This window comes from Ptychodera flava, chromosome 16 (genome assembly GCF_041260155.1).
Source record: "Ptychodera flava strain L36383 chromosome 16, AS_Pfla_20210202, whole genome shotgun sequence".
In the NCBI taxonomy this organism is placed as follows: Eukaryota; Metazoa; Hemichordata; class Enteropneusta; family Ptychoderidae; genus Ptychodera; species Ptychodera flava.
The window spans coordinates 24,040,123-24,055,923 of record NC_091943.1 but is presented as its reverse complement, the minus strand read 5'-3'; the positions used below and the strand labels follow the sequence as shown (position 1 = coordinate 24,055,923).

Genomic DNA, 15,801 nt, shown 5'->3' with positions numbered 1-15,801 from the left:
ATTTGAAAGAAATACATTATAGAACACACCTTATATTTGCATTCAGTATACTTGCTGCATCTTTATAAATATGAAAATACCTTTAAACTACTTCTCTTATGTGTAAAAGTGGTTTATAATTTCTGTGCTAAAAATGCCAAAATCCCTTGTATAACCCTTTGTGCAGACTGACGACCAATACAATGTTGTAAGACAAAAATAGTTGCTTGACACGACAATTTTATAAACAAATATAAATTTACCATTTTCTATAGCGTTAAGAATCCGTCAACATACATCCATAAATATATGAAGGAACTTCACTAGAAATAGACATGTTCACGCAAATTGTTGATTAATAAAATGTTATCTGACAAATATATGCAGCTTTACAAGCTTATATTGCACAGCTTAAAATAATATCCATCACAAGATATCTAAAATACATATAAGAACTTTATCAGTTAAAAGACTAATTTCGAAATAAACTTGGTAAAGTTCAACGTTCTGAATAGGAGGGATAAATCTGTGTAATAAAGTATACAGATGTCCTACAGTACTCGATATCGAAAGTAGAGCATTATAAAGATTAATACAAAGTACAGAGTAATAATTTAAGGTTCTTCACAAAATACCGGAATTTATGTCGAGTACATTGTGCATCGGATGTAAAACAATACCGAAGCATACGATTTACAAGTGCAGATAACATTATTATACACCCATTTTAGTCCCATTTTACCAGAAAACGTCGAAATTAAAGCATTTTGAGGATGCCCGTCGCACACTGCATTGCATGGTTGTCGCAGACTTCAAGTTGTCAGCGCATCTTGTAACTGCACAGAACGAATCTCTGGAAACTTCAAACCGCGTTGCATAGTGTGCTCGTGGTAGAAATTGTAGTTCGACAGCACAATTTCAATTAAATTAACAGGCTTTGGACTGACAATTATTCCCTGTAGGAAGTTTATAATGATTAGACGAATATTTTTTAAAAAAATGTAAAATCGTCTCGTTTCTCCCTGTTGTAAATGTGATATAAGGTCAAAGGTCTCATAGCGTTCAATAACACCTTAAGATACTGTACTCTGCGTCAAAGTTATTTGACTCCACGTCGTCTAATACCGAAACTTTCTTCACGATGAACTCTTGATCACCCATAACTTTGGTTCAACATGTTATCTGCTGTACTGCAAAAACCAATAAGTCAATTACTTTAATCGGCTGAATCCTAGGTAAAGATCATATTTAATGAAGAATTGAGGGATTGGAAAGTAATGGCTTAATGGTTGTATGGTTCTAAAAGAGTAATGATTCTGGTATGCTGCAGTTTCATTTATGGCACTGAGCGCATTATCGCATGCCTCGTATATCGAATTTCAAACTCTCCATAAGGTTCAATGGTAACTCGACAATGATGCAGTGGGTGACATAGTTATCATTTGACTGAAAGTGAACGGAATATATTTTCAACTCGACAACTTTGGGATTAAAAAAATTTAAAATTATACGTTTTACACAGAAAATCTTGTCTTTACAAAAATTGTGCATGAAAATCATTTAACCACATAACAGTGTTAAAAATATATCAATGCGCCATTCGACAATGAAAATCATTCATAAAGAATGTGATTGTCATTTGCAAATATATCAAAATATTTTGAGAGAAAACTATGTAAGAAATTTCATGTACTGAAACATTATAGCCTAAGCAAGGGACTATATACCCTTGAGATAGGAGACCTTTTGCCCTACTCACGTCGGACAGATTGTCATCTACCCTCGGGCACATAGTCACATGTTTGGACTATAACATATACAGTGCATTCCTGTATTATATTGATTAATGATATAATCGAATTTGAAATTTGAATAGAACTGTGTGTATACTTTCTAGCAGCTAATGAGAATGCCACAAAACAAGCAAATGTTGTTATGCCGCCATCTCTACATCAGATTTTGATCGGATTGATAACCGACATGTGAATGCTATGTTATCTAGAACTCAGTAACTTATTTTTCCATTCGGTGATCTTACATGCCTCAATAGCCAGACCGTGACCAGCAAACCACTGTGCAGCTATAAAACAAAGGATTTCTAAGTTTGTCAGAGTCTGTGTCATTATATGTAGGTAAAAAATAATTAGAATTTTTAAAGGTTCTGTACAAGTCTTTCCTGTTCAACCCGCAGTGAATGTCATCTTAGTACTATCCTGTGAAAAGATTCGAAAGAGATGGCGTTAATCTAATATGGCATATGTTTTATCAATGGAGATTGCAAAGTAAAAATTTAATTTGACTGAGAGAAAATTCCTATTATGCGACAGAAATCAAAATATTGCAGTTAATGAATTTTCATCCGAACCATTTTGCTCTGTTTTAGTATGTTTTAGTATATTTCTTTCCTGTTACATTTACTGCACCATAAATAACAACGGCTGCATCGTGACTAGAAAACAGCATGAATGAAAACTGTTATTCATGGTGGCCTCCTCCTATCTACCACAGAGTAACATTGACAGAGTCGCAACACTTGCATGCCTTTTGTTCCATGGTCGTCTCGGTAGACTATTGGCTTTTCATATTAAAATGAGCTTCAAAGGTGTTAAACTTTTTGGAGGCTTTGTTTGTGGTTGATAATTACACGAGATTATGCGAAAAATACGACGAGATGGCATCGTACTGCCAGTCGCGTAGCAACCATAGTTACTTTGTGAGCTCTCAGGCCAGAAACACTGCTTCACGCCAATCAAAACCTAACACGCCAGCAGTTTCATAAACATGTCCTTCCTTGACGCACGTGTAAAAGACGGTATGACTGACCGTAAACCATTGAGTAAAACCAGACAGTATCGATAAAAGACTTTCAAATTTGGTTCAAACACACTCATTATATATTCATACAAATATGAGAGGAATTTTTAAAACGGTAAAACTCATTTTCCTGAAGCTCAAAACACTCCCGTTTTCGCCAGCACTTAAATTCAGCTAAGCACCACACGACAACAACAACACAAACTTTGCCGAACATACTTTCGCTTAACAATTGGCGAAAATCCGAAAATTACCGAAGGATTCATGGTCGGCACTCTTCGGAAAAGAGAGGCGAGAGCAACCTGAGGCGAGGCGAACATGGATGGGTTACGTAACCGCTTCACGCCTTAAACAATAGCCGTTGCCACTCTATCTATCTTTCTCTATGTATCTACCCATTTCATTTAAAAGGGGCGTGTAAATGGATTGAACTCCCTTACACTGTGAGTCTCTTTGTCTTTATCATGTACTAAAGTGATCTAATATCAAACCTTTATCATATAGCCTGAAAGCTGTTCATATCTACACCTCACAATAGTTAATTTAGGCGGCTCCCTTTACATTGCTTCGATGTATAGATATTCAACGTTGTCACAGAAAACAATGATATTGAGAGACACCATGGTTATGAAAGAGTGTAAGTAGTTCCAGCATACCTTTTTCACCACCGGAGGCCGCAGGTGGGTTTTGTGGATAGTATTGTCCAGTTGCAGCCACTGGCTGGTTGGGCGCATAGGCAACCTGTCCAGTTGGGGTCATTGGTTGGTTCGCCATATAAGGTTGTCCAGCTGGAGCCATTGGTTGGTTTGCCATATAAGGTTGTCCAGCTGGAGCCATTGGTTGGTTTGCCATATAAGGTTGTCCAGCTGGAGCCATTGGTTGGTTTGCCATATAAGGTTGTTCAGTTGGAACCATTGGTTGGTTTTGAGCATATGGTTGTGGGTAGTAATACACCTGATTAAATTAAATGACATGAAAAACTATTACATAATTATTCTAACTTTTAGAATTGCCTCTTTGCTAATCAAACATAGCTTACCAACAGTATATGCCAAACTGCTTGACAAATATGTAGTTTTATTGTAAATTTTAAAACAAATCTTTGCCTTGTGAAGTAATGTCACGGTACACACCTTCTGGGACAAAGTAGTGTTGTATCATAAAAATGTACAACTGTAATATCTGCAGTGCAATTAAATCTTCTGAAAATGATGTAAGACATTAGGGAAAAGCTGCATTAACTTGCATGGTACCTTAAACCCGGGTCCCTGGCTGACCAACTCGGGTAACAAACAAAAGAATTTACATCCCCGGAGGTGTTAATGTTCCATTGTACGTTTATCTTATCCAGCTGGTGCTATAATAGGAACGGCAGGTCTGAAAAGACTCACTTAAGATAATCTGTTTGCAAATGTTGACATAGAGATTAATCCTCTGATAAGCAAGTACGGAAGTGGGGTATTACTAAGTTAATGGAGTTTTCCAATAATGAGGGCGCTGCACCCAACGCAGCGTATTTACTCAAAATCACGTTTTTGCAAATATTCATTTAATTTTAACTAATTTGTTAACCCAAAATTAAAATATTGGTTATCCTGTCAAGCAGTCGTAAGTTGCGTCAGAAAGAAGTGTTTATTTATGCAAATGTGTGCAATCACCCGATTTTCTGGCTTCTTTTTTCTCCCAATTTCAAGATTTCCAAAGAATTTAACTCAACTCAGGCTTGGTCAAATTCAAAAATTTTCACATTGTATTCTTTAAATACTATATAACAAAATGACTGTTTTGTTTGGCAATAAAGTTCTTACTTTTTGAACATTTTCATTTTGCTAATCATGTTTTGAATCTTTTTTTTAATGTCAGTCTTTCAACCCATGCCATTTTAGAATGAGAATAGATAATGCTCAATAAATAGTCGGTTTTTCTCTACATATACTCTTGTGTCAAGTGAAATATTACATTTTAGAAAGTATTGTCAAGTCTATGACTTAATTAATCATAAATACCAAAATTGAGGCTTTCTACCCAAAATTTACACCCCTTCATCCTTCGAGTAAACTATTGCTACCTCACTAAACTTAATGTTCTCTGCTTTTTGAAAATACATAGTATGATGGGGTTCCTTGTCAACTTAGACGAGAAATATTCCTTTGTAAAACGAACTGTGTTGGCAACGTGCTGCTCCACTTCAACTAGATCCACTGCTGTACGAACCATCAATTAATCCAGTATGTGTTGCAAAATAAATGGGTGTGTTGTACTTTCTTAATACCTATTCATTTCCGATTTTTTACCACAGAGATTTACTATGTCTCAAATCATGGAAATTTGATTCTGCTGTGATCAAATTCATTTGTCACAAATGTGTAGTTCATATAAGTCAACACTGGAAAGAAGCGCCTTTTTCTAAAATAATATAACATCAAATCAATTTCACCAATCGTTATCATTCAAGGCAAATAAATCATCGGGTCCGAGAAACAATGGGAAAAAACAAAAGAAAACAGTATTAAGTGTGCTTTGTACATTGTAAAGATAGGGTTGAATAATTCCTAGTTCTTTCATGTGATTATAAATTCTCGCCAGAGAGCAATTCAATAGACCATGTTCCGAACCGCGCGAGACATTCCGAGATATCGCGAGAATATGTGGTTCGAACTGGACGTGTTCTCGCAACACAGGACAAACTGCGTAAAACAGGACAAGTCGCTAATTACATTAAACACTGCATAAAATATATGAAGTTGCAATCTTTGCTCAGTTCTGCACTTTTTCTAGTTCCATACAAAGTTTGACTTGTATTACTAAGCTGGAAACCTGTTTCTACGGGTATGTATTAAAGTCTCGCGAGATCTAGCAATCAGCGGAACATCGTCTATTGAGCAATAACCCCTACTGCATGCGGATATACACAATAATTTGATTCAATAGATGGCACATGGCACGTGGATAGCAAAGGTTTAACGCACACTCACCGCTTGAAGAGGCTGTTGCTGACTTCCACAGCACACAGCCCTGCAGCAATCCACCATTTGGATTATAGCCAAGATCATTTCAGTCACAGCGACAACCAGTGTTATCACACAAACGGATATCCAAGCTGGCTGTAAAAATTAAACCACACACACAAAAGATTTCATCATCTGAAAGATACTTTATCTGCTAATCTAAGAGAGTTACAGCATAGTGACAGATCGTTCACTCACCGATAATCATATATTGTTCTAGTTAACGGATGTCTGTTAGAAAAAATATCCTTGTACACATTAACATCATCATTGTATTGAATTATAATCATTATATTTTCCAGTAACAGTTCAAATATAATAAGTTTTTATAGCCCCTTTTGTATTGATTGCATTTATTTTGCTTACTACAGCAAGAGTGTTGGCTGGTAGGGCAAATACAACAGAATGATTTTAACAAGCATTAGTTCCACAGTGGAGTCAAAATAGCGACTGTGAAAAAAAGACAAAGCATATTACGACAGTCTTAAATGTACATCATTTAGCATACAGTATTGATCTATGTAGTCTGAAATACTGAAGAAAGGCAACAGTCTATGGGGTGAGAACACCGCAAAAATAATTTTGAAATCTTCATCAAACTAATCTCATCATTATTATTCCATTATTTGATGATTTGGTCAATATTACATCATTATTTGGCTGGTATTATATGCCATTATTTGACCATTATTTAGATATCATTATGACAGGATTATGACATTATTATGAACTTCTTTGGTAATTCGATCGGTTTGCCATTATTCAGCATCGATGTCTTTATTTGAAAATTATCTCATAACTATTATGTCTTTATTTTGTGATTTGGTCAATATTATATTGTTACTTGGCCATTATTAAGCGATTATTTGGCGATGATTACGACATTATCTTGACATTTTTATGAACTTATTTTAATTCCGTTGTTTGGCCACTATTAAGCATTGATGTCTTGATTGGAACTTATCTCATCATTATTATGCCGTTATGTGGTGACAAGGTCATTTTTAAACATGAAGCAGGTTAAATAATGAGTTTAGATAAAAAAATCAGGTCAAATAATGCCAAGATAATGTTGTAATCATGACAAAATAATCGTGACATAAAATGACAAAATCACCAACAAATTGCATAGTAATGATGAGATGTTCCAAATAAAGACATCAATGCTAAATGGTAAGACAACCGAATTACCAAACAAGTACATAATAATGTCAAGATAATGTCTTAATAATAATGTCATAATGATGGCCAAATAACTATATAATATTGATCAAATCACCAAATAACAGAACGATAATAATGAGATAACTGTGAATAATAATTTTAAATATTTCTTTGTGGTGTTCTCACCCCATAACAGTACCATGCTGCACGGTATGCCAACATGGTTTGCAAACACATCCAGACATCAAAGCTCTGCTTTTAAGCATGGCAATGGGAAATTTGAGATATTCGGAACTAAGCTGGGTCATCGATTTAAAATTCGTTAGAAACACCATTCGTATGTTATTGGGTCAAAAAATGGATTGTCGATATTTCATAAATAAAAAATCGAGTAAAAGACCTTGCTAAATGATGATTTAGGTACAGCTGCACTGACCCACTCATTGACTGCATAAACCAAAGCAATGATAGTTCCTGGCAGCAGGCTTATTCCACCAAGAAGAGACAAAATGGACAGCACCAAAGTAGCATAAATCTATATGGAAAAACAGGATTTAAAATATTAAACATTTCGCTTAACGTTCTATTGTTCTACATTTCCCATTTTGTAGATTTTACCATTTTTATCCCTAATGACTCTTTTTTTGACCTATAGTGACCGTAACTACAAAGCCAACTCCTTGACCTTGTGATCTCGGCTTTTTCGCCTTTAGATGAAGTATTGCTGTTGTGGCTGCATAAGCCATAAGCTTTGACAGTAATGTTGACTACTAGTAATCAGCTTCATCCCACTTTCAAAACTATAACTGTTTGAAGCGGCCGTTTTTCATTTCCTACACTATATTTCTGACTCACCTTCACTTAATTATTGCTGATCGGAACAGTAATTACAATATGCAGATTTTTACTCTATATTTCCTTAGAGACTAATTTGCCCAAACAAATTATGTGTAGTCAGATGCCCTAGGTTTACATATAGATACCATGACATGTAACATTTTAGAAATGCATGCTTCATTGTAATCAACTGATTTCATGAAAATTTACCCTCTATGCCTTGTAAGTTTACACAGAAGCACAAACACGTATAAACTGAGGAATTACTATATTGAGATAACATTCGATGTAGTGACATTGCACTTACCAGACAACGATTCTTGGTCCGGGCTGCACTAATACCTAGGGATCCTGTGATAATAAACTGTAGATAATGACAATTTAATCAACAAAAACAAAACATCGTAGGTCACATGTACTGACTGACTGACTGTTTAGGTTATGAGAGTCATTTGTAAAGTAATTTAACGTCAGCAGCCCACATATGCTGAGCAATGAAAATCATTATTTCTGTGATGTTGTATAAACGAATTCCATACTATCAGCCATTTAATCAGCTTTCTCTTATTTTAATACTTGTCAAGGAACATGCCAGTACACTGGTTGAAAAACACATTTAAAATTGAGAATGCCTGAAAATAGCTACCATGCAATGTTCCTGTTAGTAGGGAAAATGCTTGAATTGATGCCTTTGGGAAAAGCCCTCAACAATTGCTGATACAAACCACACCATTTAATTATGACAGTACAGATTAAGTGAATCACACTGAGATTGGCTGCAATTTTACATTTACAGACTGAAATGTCATTTTAGAACTCAGCATTTTAATTTCAGGTGCACTGATTCTACTACACTTGGTGCCCCTTGTATTCAATGCTGTAGAACTGTTGATGCAGACTTACAAATATTGCACAGACTACTACGTTCCAGAAAGTGTCCATAGGAGCGTCATGACCATGTGCAACGGTAATCTGAATAATGGCAACTATTATCAGGACAATACCGCATACAAGCTGACCTATTCCAAGACCACGGAAAGAGCCGACCGCAAGGTTAGGGCGTGTATTACCATACGCCTGCTGTATAATCATGATTTGTTGTGGAGCTGCTGTTGCAGTTGTAGGTTGTTGTAGGTCAAGAGAGCCACCTTTCAAGTCTGTGTTTTCCATCTTTTTTCTGAAAATATAAAAACATAGGGCCAATGCCCCTACAGCTACTTAAGACATGGACGGTATAGAAGAAGAACATAGCATAATACCAGATATAGAGAGTGCAGAGATCATTCAGCAATATTCTATTGGCCGAAGAATTGTTTCAGTATGGCTAATACTTACAGACCCCAATTCACAGACATTCGTCGACAGCAAGCATATCTATAGGCACGGCTCCAGCAAGGGCGCCCTCTATCGACAGGTGCGTTTCAGTTTTACTGGCTAAATCGGCACATCCTTCCGTATTAGTCAAACTTTGTATACGTATTTTATAAGAATCGACTCCGCAAAATAGTATTATGTTGATGAAATCCCGAAAATAATTATTAATTTGACTAAATAACGGTATTTTTGGTTCGAAAATGGTATTGTCAGTTCGAGCACAGAATCCAGCCAGTAGACCACAGGCGCTCTTTAGCTGGGTAGTCTGCTAAGTAGATCGATTTTCCGATCGATCTATTGATCCCGTAGTCGATATGTCCGCCACTGCAACCTAAATGCTCACAAGGTGTGTAACACAATCACTCAAAAACACGCGATCAGGGTTTTCAACTGGCCATGCGCTCACACAAAACATTCAGAACTACACTCCCATATACCTAGTTGGATCTCAAATTTAACCATCTCCTCGAAAATCACACCGATTAACGTGTTACTCGCATCATCTTGAAGGATTCGGCCAAGGAGCGCCTGTGCGGTAGACTCCCCCAGATCCTGTAAATAACCACATTATCCGCGTTGACCCTATTTACCATCACTAGTGCGACCTATACTGTAAGAAATTTTGCCCCCGTATTGATGACTTACCACAAAATATCAGCTGAGCCTTGACCGGCGACCTCTAATACGAGCGTAATCGGGGTCAAACTGTGCCTGCACTTACTTTCTGGGGAAAAGAATTGTCAGCATGATATTGACAAACATGTCAATATAATATTCAAATCAGCGGTTAAAAAAAAACATGTTTAGCGGCTGGATTTTGGCATTTTTCTTTACATAATTTGGTACCCTAGCCGGCCTGGGGAATCCCTATGCAGACTCCTGTAGAAACCCATCCAGGGACCACATGCAATGCTTTATGGGTAGAGACAGCTGACTGTATCCATGGATGTAAAAATTAGATCTATTCTTTACATCCATGCTGTATCCTAGTAACAAGACGGTCGAGTCCAGCTATCGCGTCGGTGCGAGAGCAGCTCTGGAGATCGAGAAATTACTTAACCTTGCTTTTTTCTCAGACGGTTTTTTGTACATGTCGTGATTAGTGACAACCAGCTGTTGCAAAAACATCTGAGTCTGCCCTTTATGAATGATGGCGAAAACAAGTGGCATGGCGGGCCACATCATGCATCAGGGACGTCGACCAACATACTGGTATGTTGATGGCGGCGCCACCATTATGGCGTAGCCACAATATCATTCGTCTCACTGCGTTCATTTCGATATGTATAAGTCTCCGTGGGCCGTGGATATGCTAAAGACTGAAACGGTGAGGTTGGTTGGCATTAAAAGCCATTCCAAACATCCCGTTTGGGTTTTCTTGCCAACGTGAATTGAAGCCTCGAGCGAGGTTACACTCGTACACCACACTTCCGCGATCCAGTTATGATGAGCGCGCTCGTGGAATCATGAAGATTTATTATTAATAATTTGCATATTCATGAGATATTTTTCGAGCCCCGAACTGCCACCTATGCCTGTTGTAGTGTTTTGCCATCTATCTCTCACACTAGGTGGATACTTATATAAGCAGTTTGACAAAAATCTTGAAACATCAAAGCGGTTTCTGTGACGATGATTCGCAATAATTTGATATTACTCAATACCGTTCACTGTCATTATTTTTATGTAGGAAGAACATGATAGTTATAATTATATTTTTACTATAACCCAAACGGGATTCGAACACTCACGGCAACATCGCCTAGCTGCTAGGCCTCAAACAAAACCAGTCGGCCACCGTTTCCAACCAAAAAGAGTTGGTCACAGCAACCGACTTAGATGTTATAATTCTGTGTGCGACCGAGCAACACAGTGTGCATGCAACGGACGACACAGAAGACACAGTACAAAAACATAATAGTAATCGGAAAAGCACGAAGCTTTTTTTTTTTTTGACGAAGTGTCATTTAATCGGACACAATCTCACTGGATGCATTGCTTTTCATGAGGCTTGAACTGACAATATCTACAATACTAATTCACCTGGCCTAACAATCGGTTAGCTAAAGCCCCTCAAAATGGATATTTCAACAAGTGTCCTGAAAAAAGTTTTTGTAGTAGCAAAGAATTTGAACTTTCAATTTTAGGCAGAAGACCACGTCAACGACCGGTGTTCAGTTCAGTGATCAACAGTAAAAATTTGGTAGTCCAAACATGAAATTGTTGGTAAGTTAACAACAGGTATGTAATACAAAGAATAGCAAGGCATAATGCGTGCAATATGCACTATACATGTAAACCAATAAACTGATGAGCATGAAACTAACAACAGATTAACTAACTTTCCATTATTGAACATCAGTGAAAAAGAGACAAATTTCAATTATTTTCCACAGTTGTGTGACAAGTATGTGTTACATAAAATGTGAATACTTGTTGGTTTCAGAAAAAAAGTACGACTATATTTTGATATTTAGGCCTGTGGTAAGCAAGATATATAAGATATCAACATTGATCAAGTAAGTTGACAACTGTGATCAAAAGCAGAAAAGCATGAATCATTTGTCAAATGATCACTGACACGTAAATCGAACTTTGGAAGCAGCAAATCTATATGGTGCCAGATAGGCAGTATCAGACACTATGCAACTCTATTCCAACGTATGGAGTGTATGAATATAAACATAAAATGCAATACAAACAACAAAGATCAGATTTCTAGGTTCCCTATGTTCTTATGAGCAGTGCTGTGCCATCAGAAATATACACAATGAATTCAGTCACACACTAGTATATCGGGATCGGTCAATGTCCATATCGATGGTCACCAGACAGCGAGGATTTGAGCTAGCTGTGATAGATTTCTTTCTTAACAACTCTGTAATATGCGTTGTTCTGTTCATGATTTACACAAACACTAAGACGTTTGAAAACTGCCAACGTCACTCAAAAATACCGAACCCCTACTTTAAGAAATGGTGCACTAGGGCATGAGTGTATTGCAGCCACTTTTCTCTGTCTGTCACATATCCCTCTCCCCCTTCCCTGGTTGTTCTAATTTAGCATGCTTGCCATTATGAAGTTTTCCAGCGGTCGCAACGTCCAGGGCTTTGTGATGAAGGGGATTTTGCTCTACATGTTGTTTATTGACCAAGAAACCTTACATACTTAACGCTGAGATAGACGTCGCGGTCAAGGTGTCTCTACCATAACCTTACAAGTTTTAGAATGAAGGTGTCTCTGCTGCAGTTCCGAGGCCCACGACTTTCTTAAGTGATTTGGACAAGTTGTAGTCTACGGAAGAGCAGCAGATTGCCGTCGTTTCTACTCAGGGAGCCGTCATTATTTACGGCCTGGGGTTCAGAGGAATGTGGGGAGTTACTCAAAAAATTGAAAATTTCAAGGGGGTTGCTCAAAGTGTGGAGAGGAAGAAGAGATGCTACTCAATTTTTTGTGCGAAATAAATTGAAATTCCTCTCAGATTGCACCATCGCACGCATCAATTTCTCAAAATCTTCGATACGAGAGGGGTACCCCTCTCGTGCTCTCCCCTTGGGGTGTCCTGACAGTTTATAGTACAAAAAAGAATTAAAAACACATCTCATATTGCACCAGACTGTACCATTGCACACATCAATATCTCAAAATTTTCCATGCAGGATATGGGGAATCCCCCTCTGACACGCTCTGACACTCCCCCGTACTTTCACGTTCTGCCCAGTCAGATATCCTAGTGAAAAACCTGCCATGATACCCATCCAAATTAAACAATATACCATATGGTTAGATACTGGTTATAACGTGACTTTTATATCTTTATCTTGTTTTGACTTTGAATTTCATTTTGATGGTTTCACCTTTCTCATCTGTCATGAAATAACTCGTGATAATCTAGCTTGATACATTTGGATTGAAAGGTCTTTACTATTGCTGTGTTTTGTAAAATTTACAAATACATGTATTCGTATTTAACTTTTTAAGTTAGGGGAGTCAAAATTTCGGAGTTAGAGAAGATGATTACTCAAATTCATCATGGTTGGCAAGGGTTACTCGAAATTGCGGAGTTTCCGATGAATTTCCTCCGACCCCTTCCAGGCCGTAAATTATGACGGCTCCCAAAGGTACACCACGACAAACGCCTATAGCCATAGACAGTCCATCGCCTTACTGAAGTACAAAACGCCTTTTTTAATTGGCCGAGCGGCTCTGTCTGTTGTTCCTAGCTAGTGTAGTGACTGAATGTCGTACGTTGTGAGTTCGAACCCGAATGAAAACACCGTAATTTTAACGTCGACGTCGGTGAAGCGCACGTTTGCCGCGTCATGTACCTCGACCGCGCAGCGCCGTAAACCATAACGCCATCATTATATCACGTGACTCTAAATAGGGCGTTACTCAGCAGACCAAAAATCAACGGTGCAAAACATACATCATGCATTGGATAGCTTCGTCATACACTGCATAGCGGTGGCACGTCATTTCGAGTGTGTAAATCCATTCTTAACCACGGCCTTTTTGTTATCCTTTTTGTTATTACAGCTCCTCAAACGAATCACAAAGACGGTCTGCAACTCACCTGGTTTTCAGGTACGTCTGATATATTACGCACTTCTGATCAGTAGCGTTGTGGTCAGACAGAAAGTGACGGTGCTGTTCTTGTTGCTCTTCTTTGCGTTTCCCTAACTTACTGTTTGTGAACGCCTGCGCTTGGGCATACGCAGCATATGGCTGCGGCACGAGGCATGAATGTCAGAAAAATGCAGACGCCTTACCCATCAATCGCCATCCTTCATAAAAAACCTAACAACAGAGTTCTGGGGGGTTGTTTTTTCTTCTTTATTTTGCTTTTTGTAGCTTCAAGCGGGGCTCAGTACTTTGTCTTGATGAAATTGATGGCCTCTAATTTGATTGTGACGTTACTTGTCAATGCAGATGTCTTGCGGGGTTTTTTGACGATTTTGCTAGCTACACATTTTTGGGAAACATGAAAATTTGTGCAACTTCCCTGTAAAATCAACATATGATACATGGCGACCACTCTTTAAATTTGTGTTATCCACGCATTAAATTCGGCCGTTTTCCTCACTAGTCACAGGAAAGCCAGGATAAACAAACAAACAAATAAACAAATAGCAATAAATTCAATAAATCCAAAAAACAATAAATTTATTAAAAATTGAAATCATTGATTGAACAACACATGAAACGTATTCAAGATGTAAGTCAGTGTTAATGACTAGTACTCACTTAACCTCTCCCACGACAGTGAGTATAAGTTTACTGACGTCAGTTAAGACCTCTAAAGTGTCCCTGGCTTCAAAGGTGTCCCCATGTTAAATGTTTTTAAAGTCTGACAATATCCTACGTAAAATGAACGCGTTCATATACACGTAGTCGCATTGACATTTCGATGTTATTTTAGCTTCAATTTTCAAGTTGGATAAAAAATATACAAAATGAGGACTGAGGACGGAATTATCAATTGGGAGGGCTAGTGTCCAAGTGTCTGTAAAACACATTTGCTTCATTAAATGACGCATTTGAAGTCATATCGAGACTTTGAATTTGTTTTCCCCTGGATTATACTCACCATATAATGAGATGCTATTGACGTCATGAACAGTTTGATGTCATAGTATTTGCTGATATTGAACATGTCAAAAGCATAAAATCATAGCTAACAGAACTATGAATTGTAATGGAATGTGTTTTTTCCAAACTTACATTGCTTATAGAGGGATGCTTGCCAGTTGATAAGTACAACATTGAAGTCAAATATTTAATAATTTAAATTAGATAGAAAAATAAACTAAGGTTACTTGTACAATAAAGCAGTTTGCTTCAATTAGACAAAATTAGTCGGATAGAGCAATGAAGCATACTATCTTAATTATCAGAATTATCCAAAGATATTTTTCAAGTCAAAGAGACACTTTTTAGTCAAAGATATTTTTCAAGTCAATGTATGTTGGACAAAGTCGTGGACGTGTACATGACTACTATTCGTAACTCTTTACAGATCACCTGGCACATATTTGAAGCTGAACACATTTCAATTCGGTATAAGCAGTTCAATATAGCGGAGGGAGCATAAAATCAACATAATTTTATAAGGGCATTTCTCAAGTCATGGGAACATTTTTGGAGTCGTATGCATTCTTTTCAATACGATACCAAAGCACTGGAAGTGTACTATAATACTACAAGTTAATAACACTTGACAGGCCACCTGGCACATTTTCGAAGTCCAACAAATTCCTCTAATTACGTATGGGTATTTTTTCTGAGGCAGTGGGAGCATATAGACGTGGAAATCATCAGGGGACACTTTTGAGGTCACCGGGGCATTTTGTGGGTCAAAACGATTTTCTTAATTCAAAACTAAATATTAGAAAAAGCAATGCAAGTGAAAATTATTATTAAAGTGACAAACACTTGAAAGGTCACCTGACACGTTTTTAGAAGTCAAATCCTTTCAAATATGTATTGGCAGGAGGATAGCAAGGGATCATATAACCATGGAAATTATCTAGTGACACTTTTGAGGTCACAGGGACACTTGTGGAGTCAAATATATTTTCTTACTTAAATACTTAATTTGGACAAAGCCAAGCAAGTGTACAAG

General features: G+C 37.4%; 1 protein-coding gene across 1 annotated transcript; it reads right to left on the bottom strand.

The window, feature by feature from the left end:
* Positions 1–14,832, bottom strand: LOC139152859 (uncharacterized). The gene is made up of 8 exons (XM_070726212.1): positions 14,767–14,832; positions 13,753–13,904; positions 8,706–8,979; positions 8,110–8,166; positions 7,402–7,500; positions 5,769–5,897; positions 3,450–3,747; positions 1–1,169 (listed from the first exon to the last, which is right to left on the bottom strand). The coding sequence occupies exons 1-8, from the start codon at positions 14,830–14,832 to the stop codon at positions 1,150–1,152; spliced, it is 1,095 nt and encodes a 364-aa protein (XP_070582313.1). The 3' UTR covers positions 1–1,149.
* Positions 14,833–15,801: the final 969 nt, after the last annotated feature.

Coding starts and splice junctions, on each gene's coding strand:
- LOC139152859 (XM_070726212.1), bottom strand. CDS start 14,832: ATGTTCAATATCAGCAAATACTATGACATCAAACTGTTCATGACGTCA. Junction 8,980..13,752: donor CAGACGTACCTGAAAACCAG/GTGAGTTGCAGA, acceptor TTATATTTTCAG/AAAAAAGATGGAAAACACAG. Junction 7,501..8,109: donor GGACCAAGAATCGTTGTCTG/GTAAGTGCAATG, acceptor TTTTCCATATAG/ATTTATGCTACTTTGGTGCT.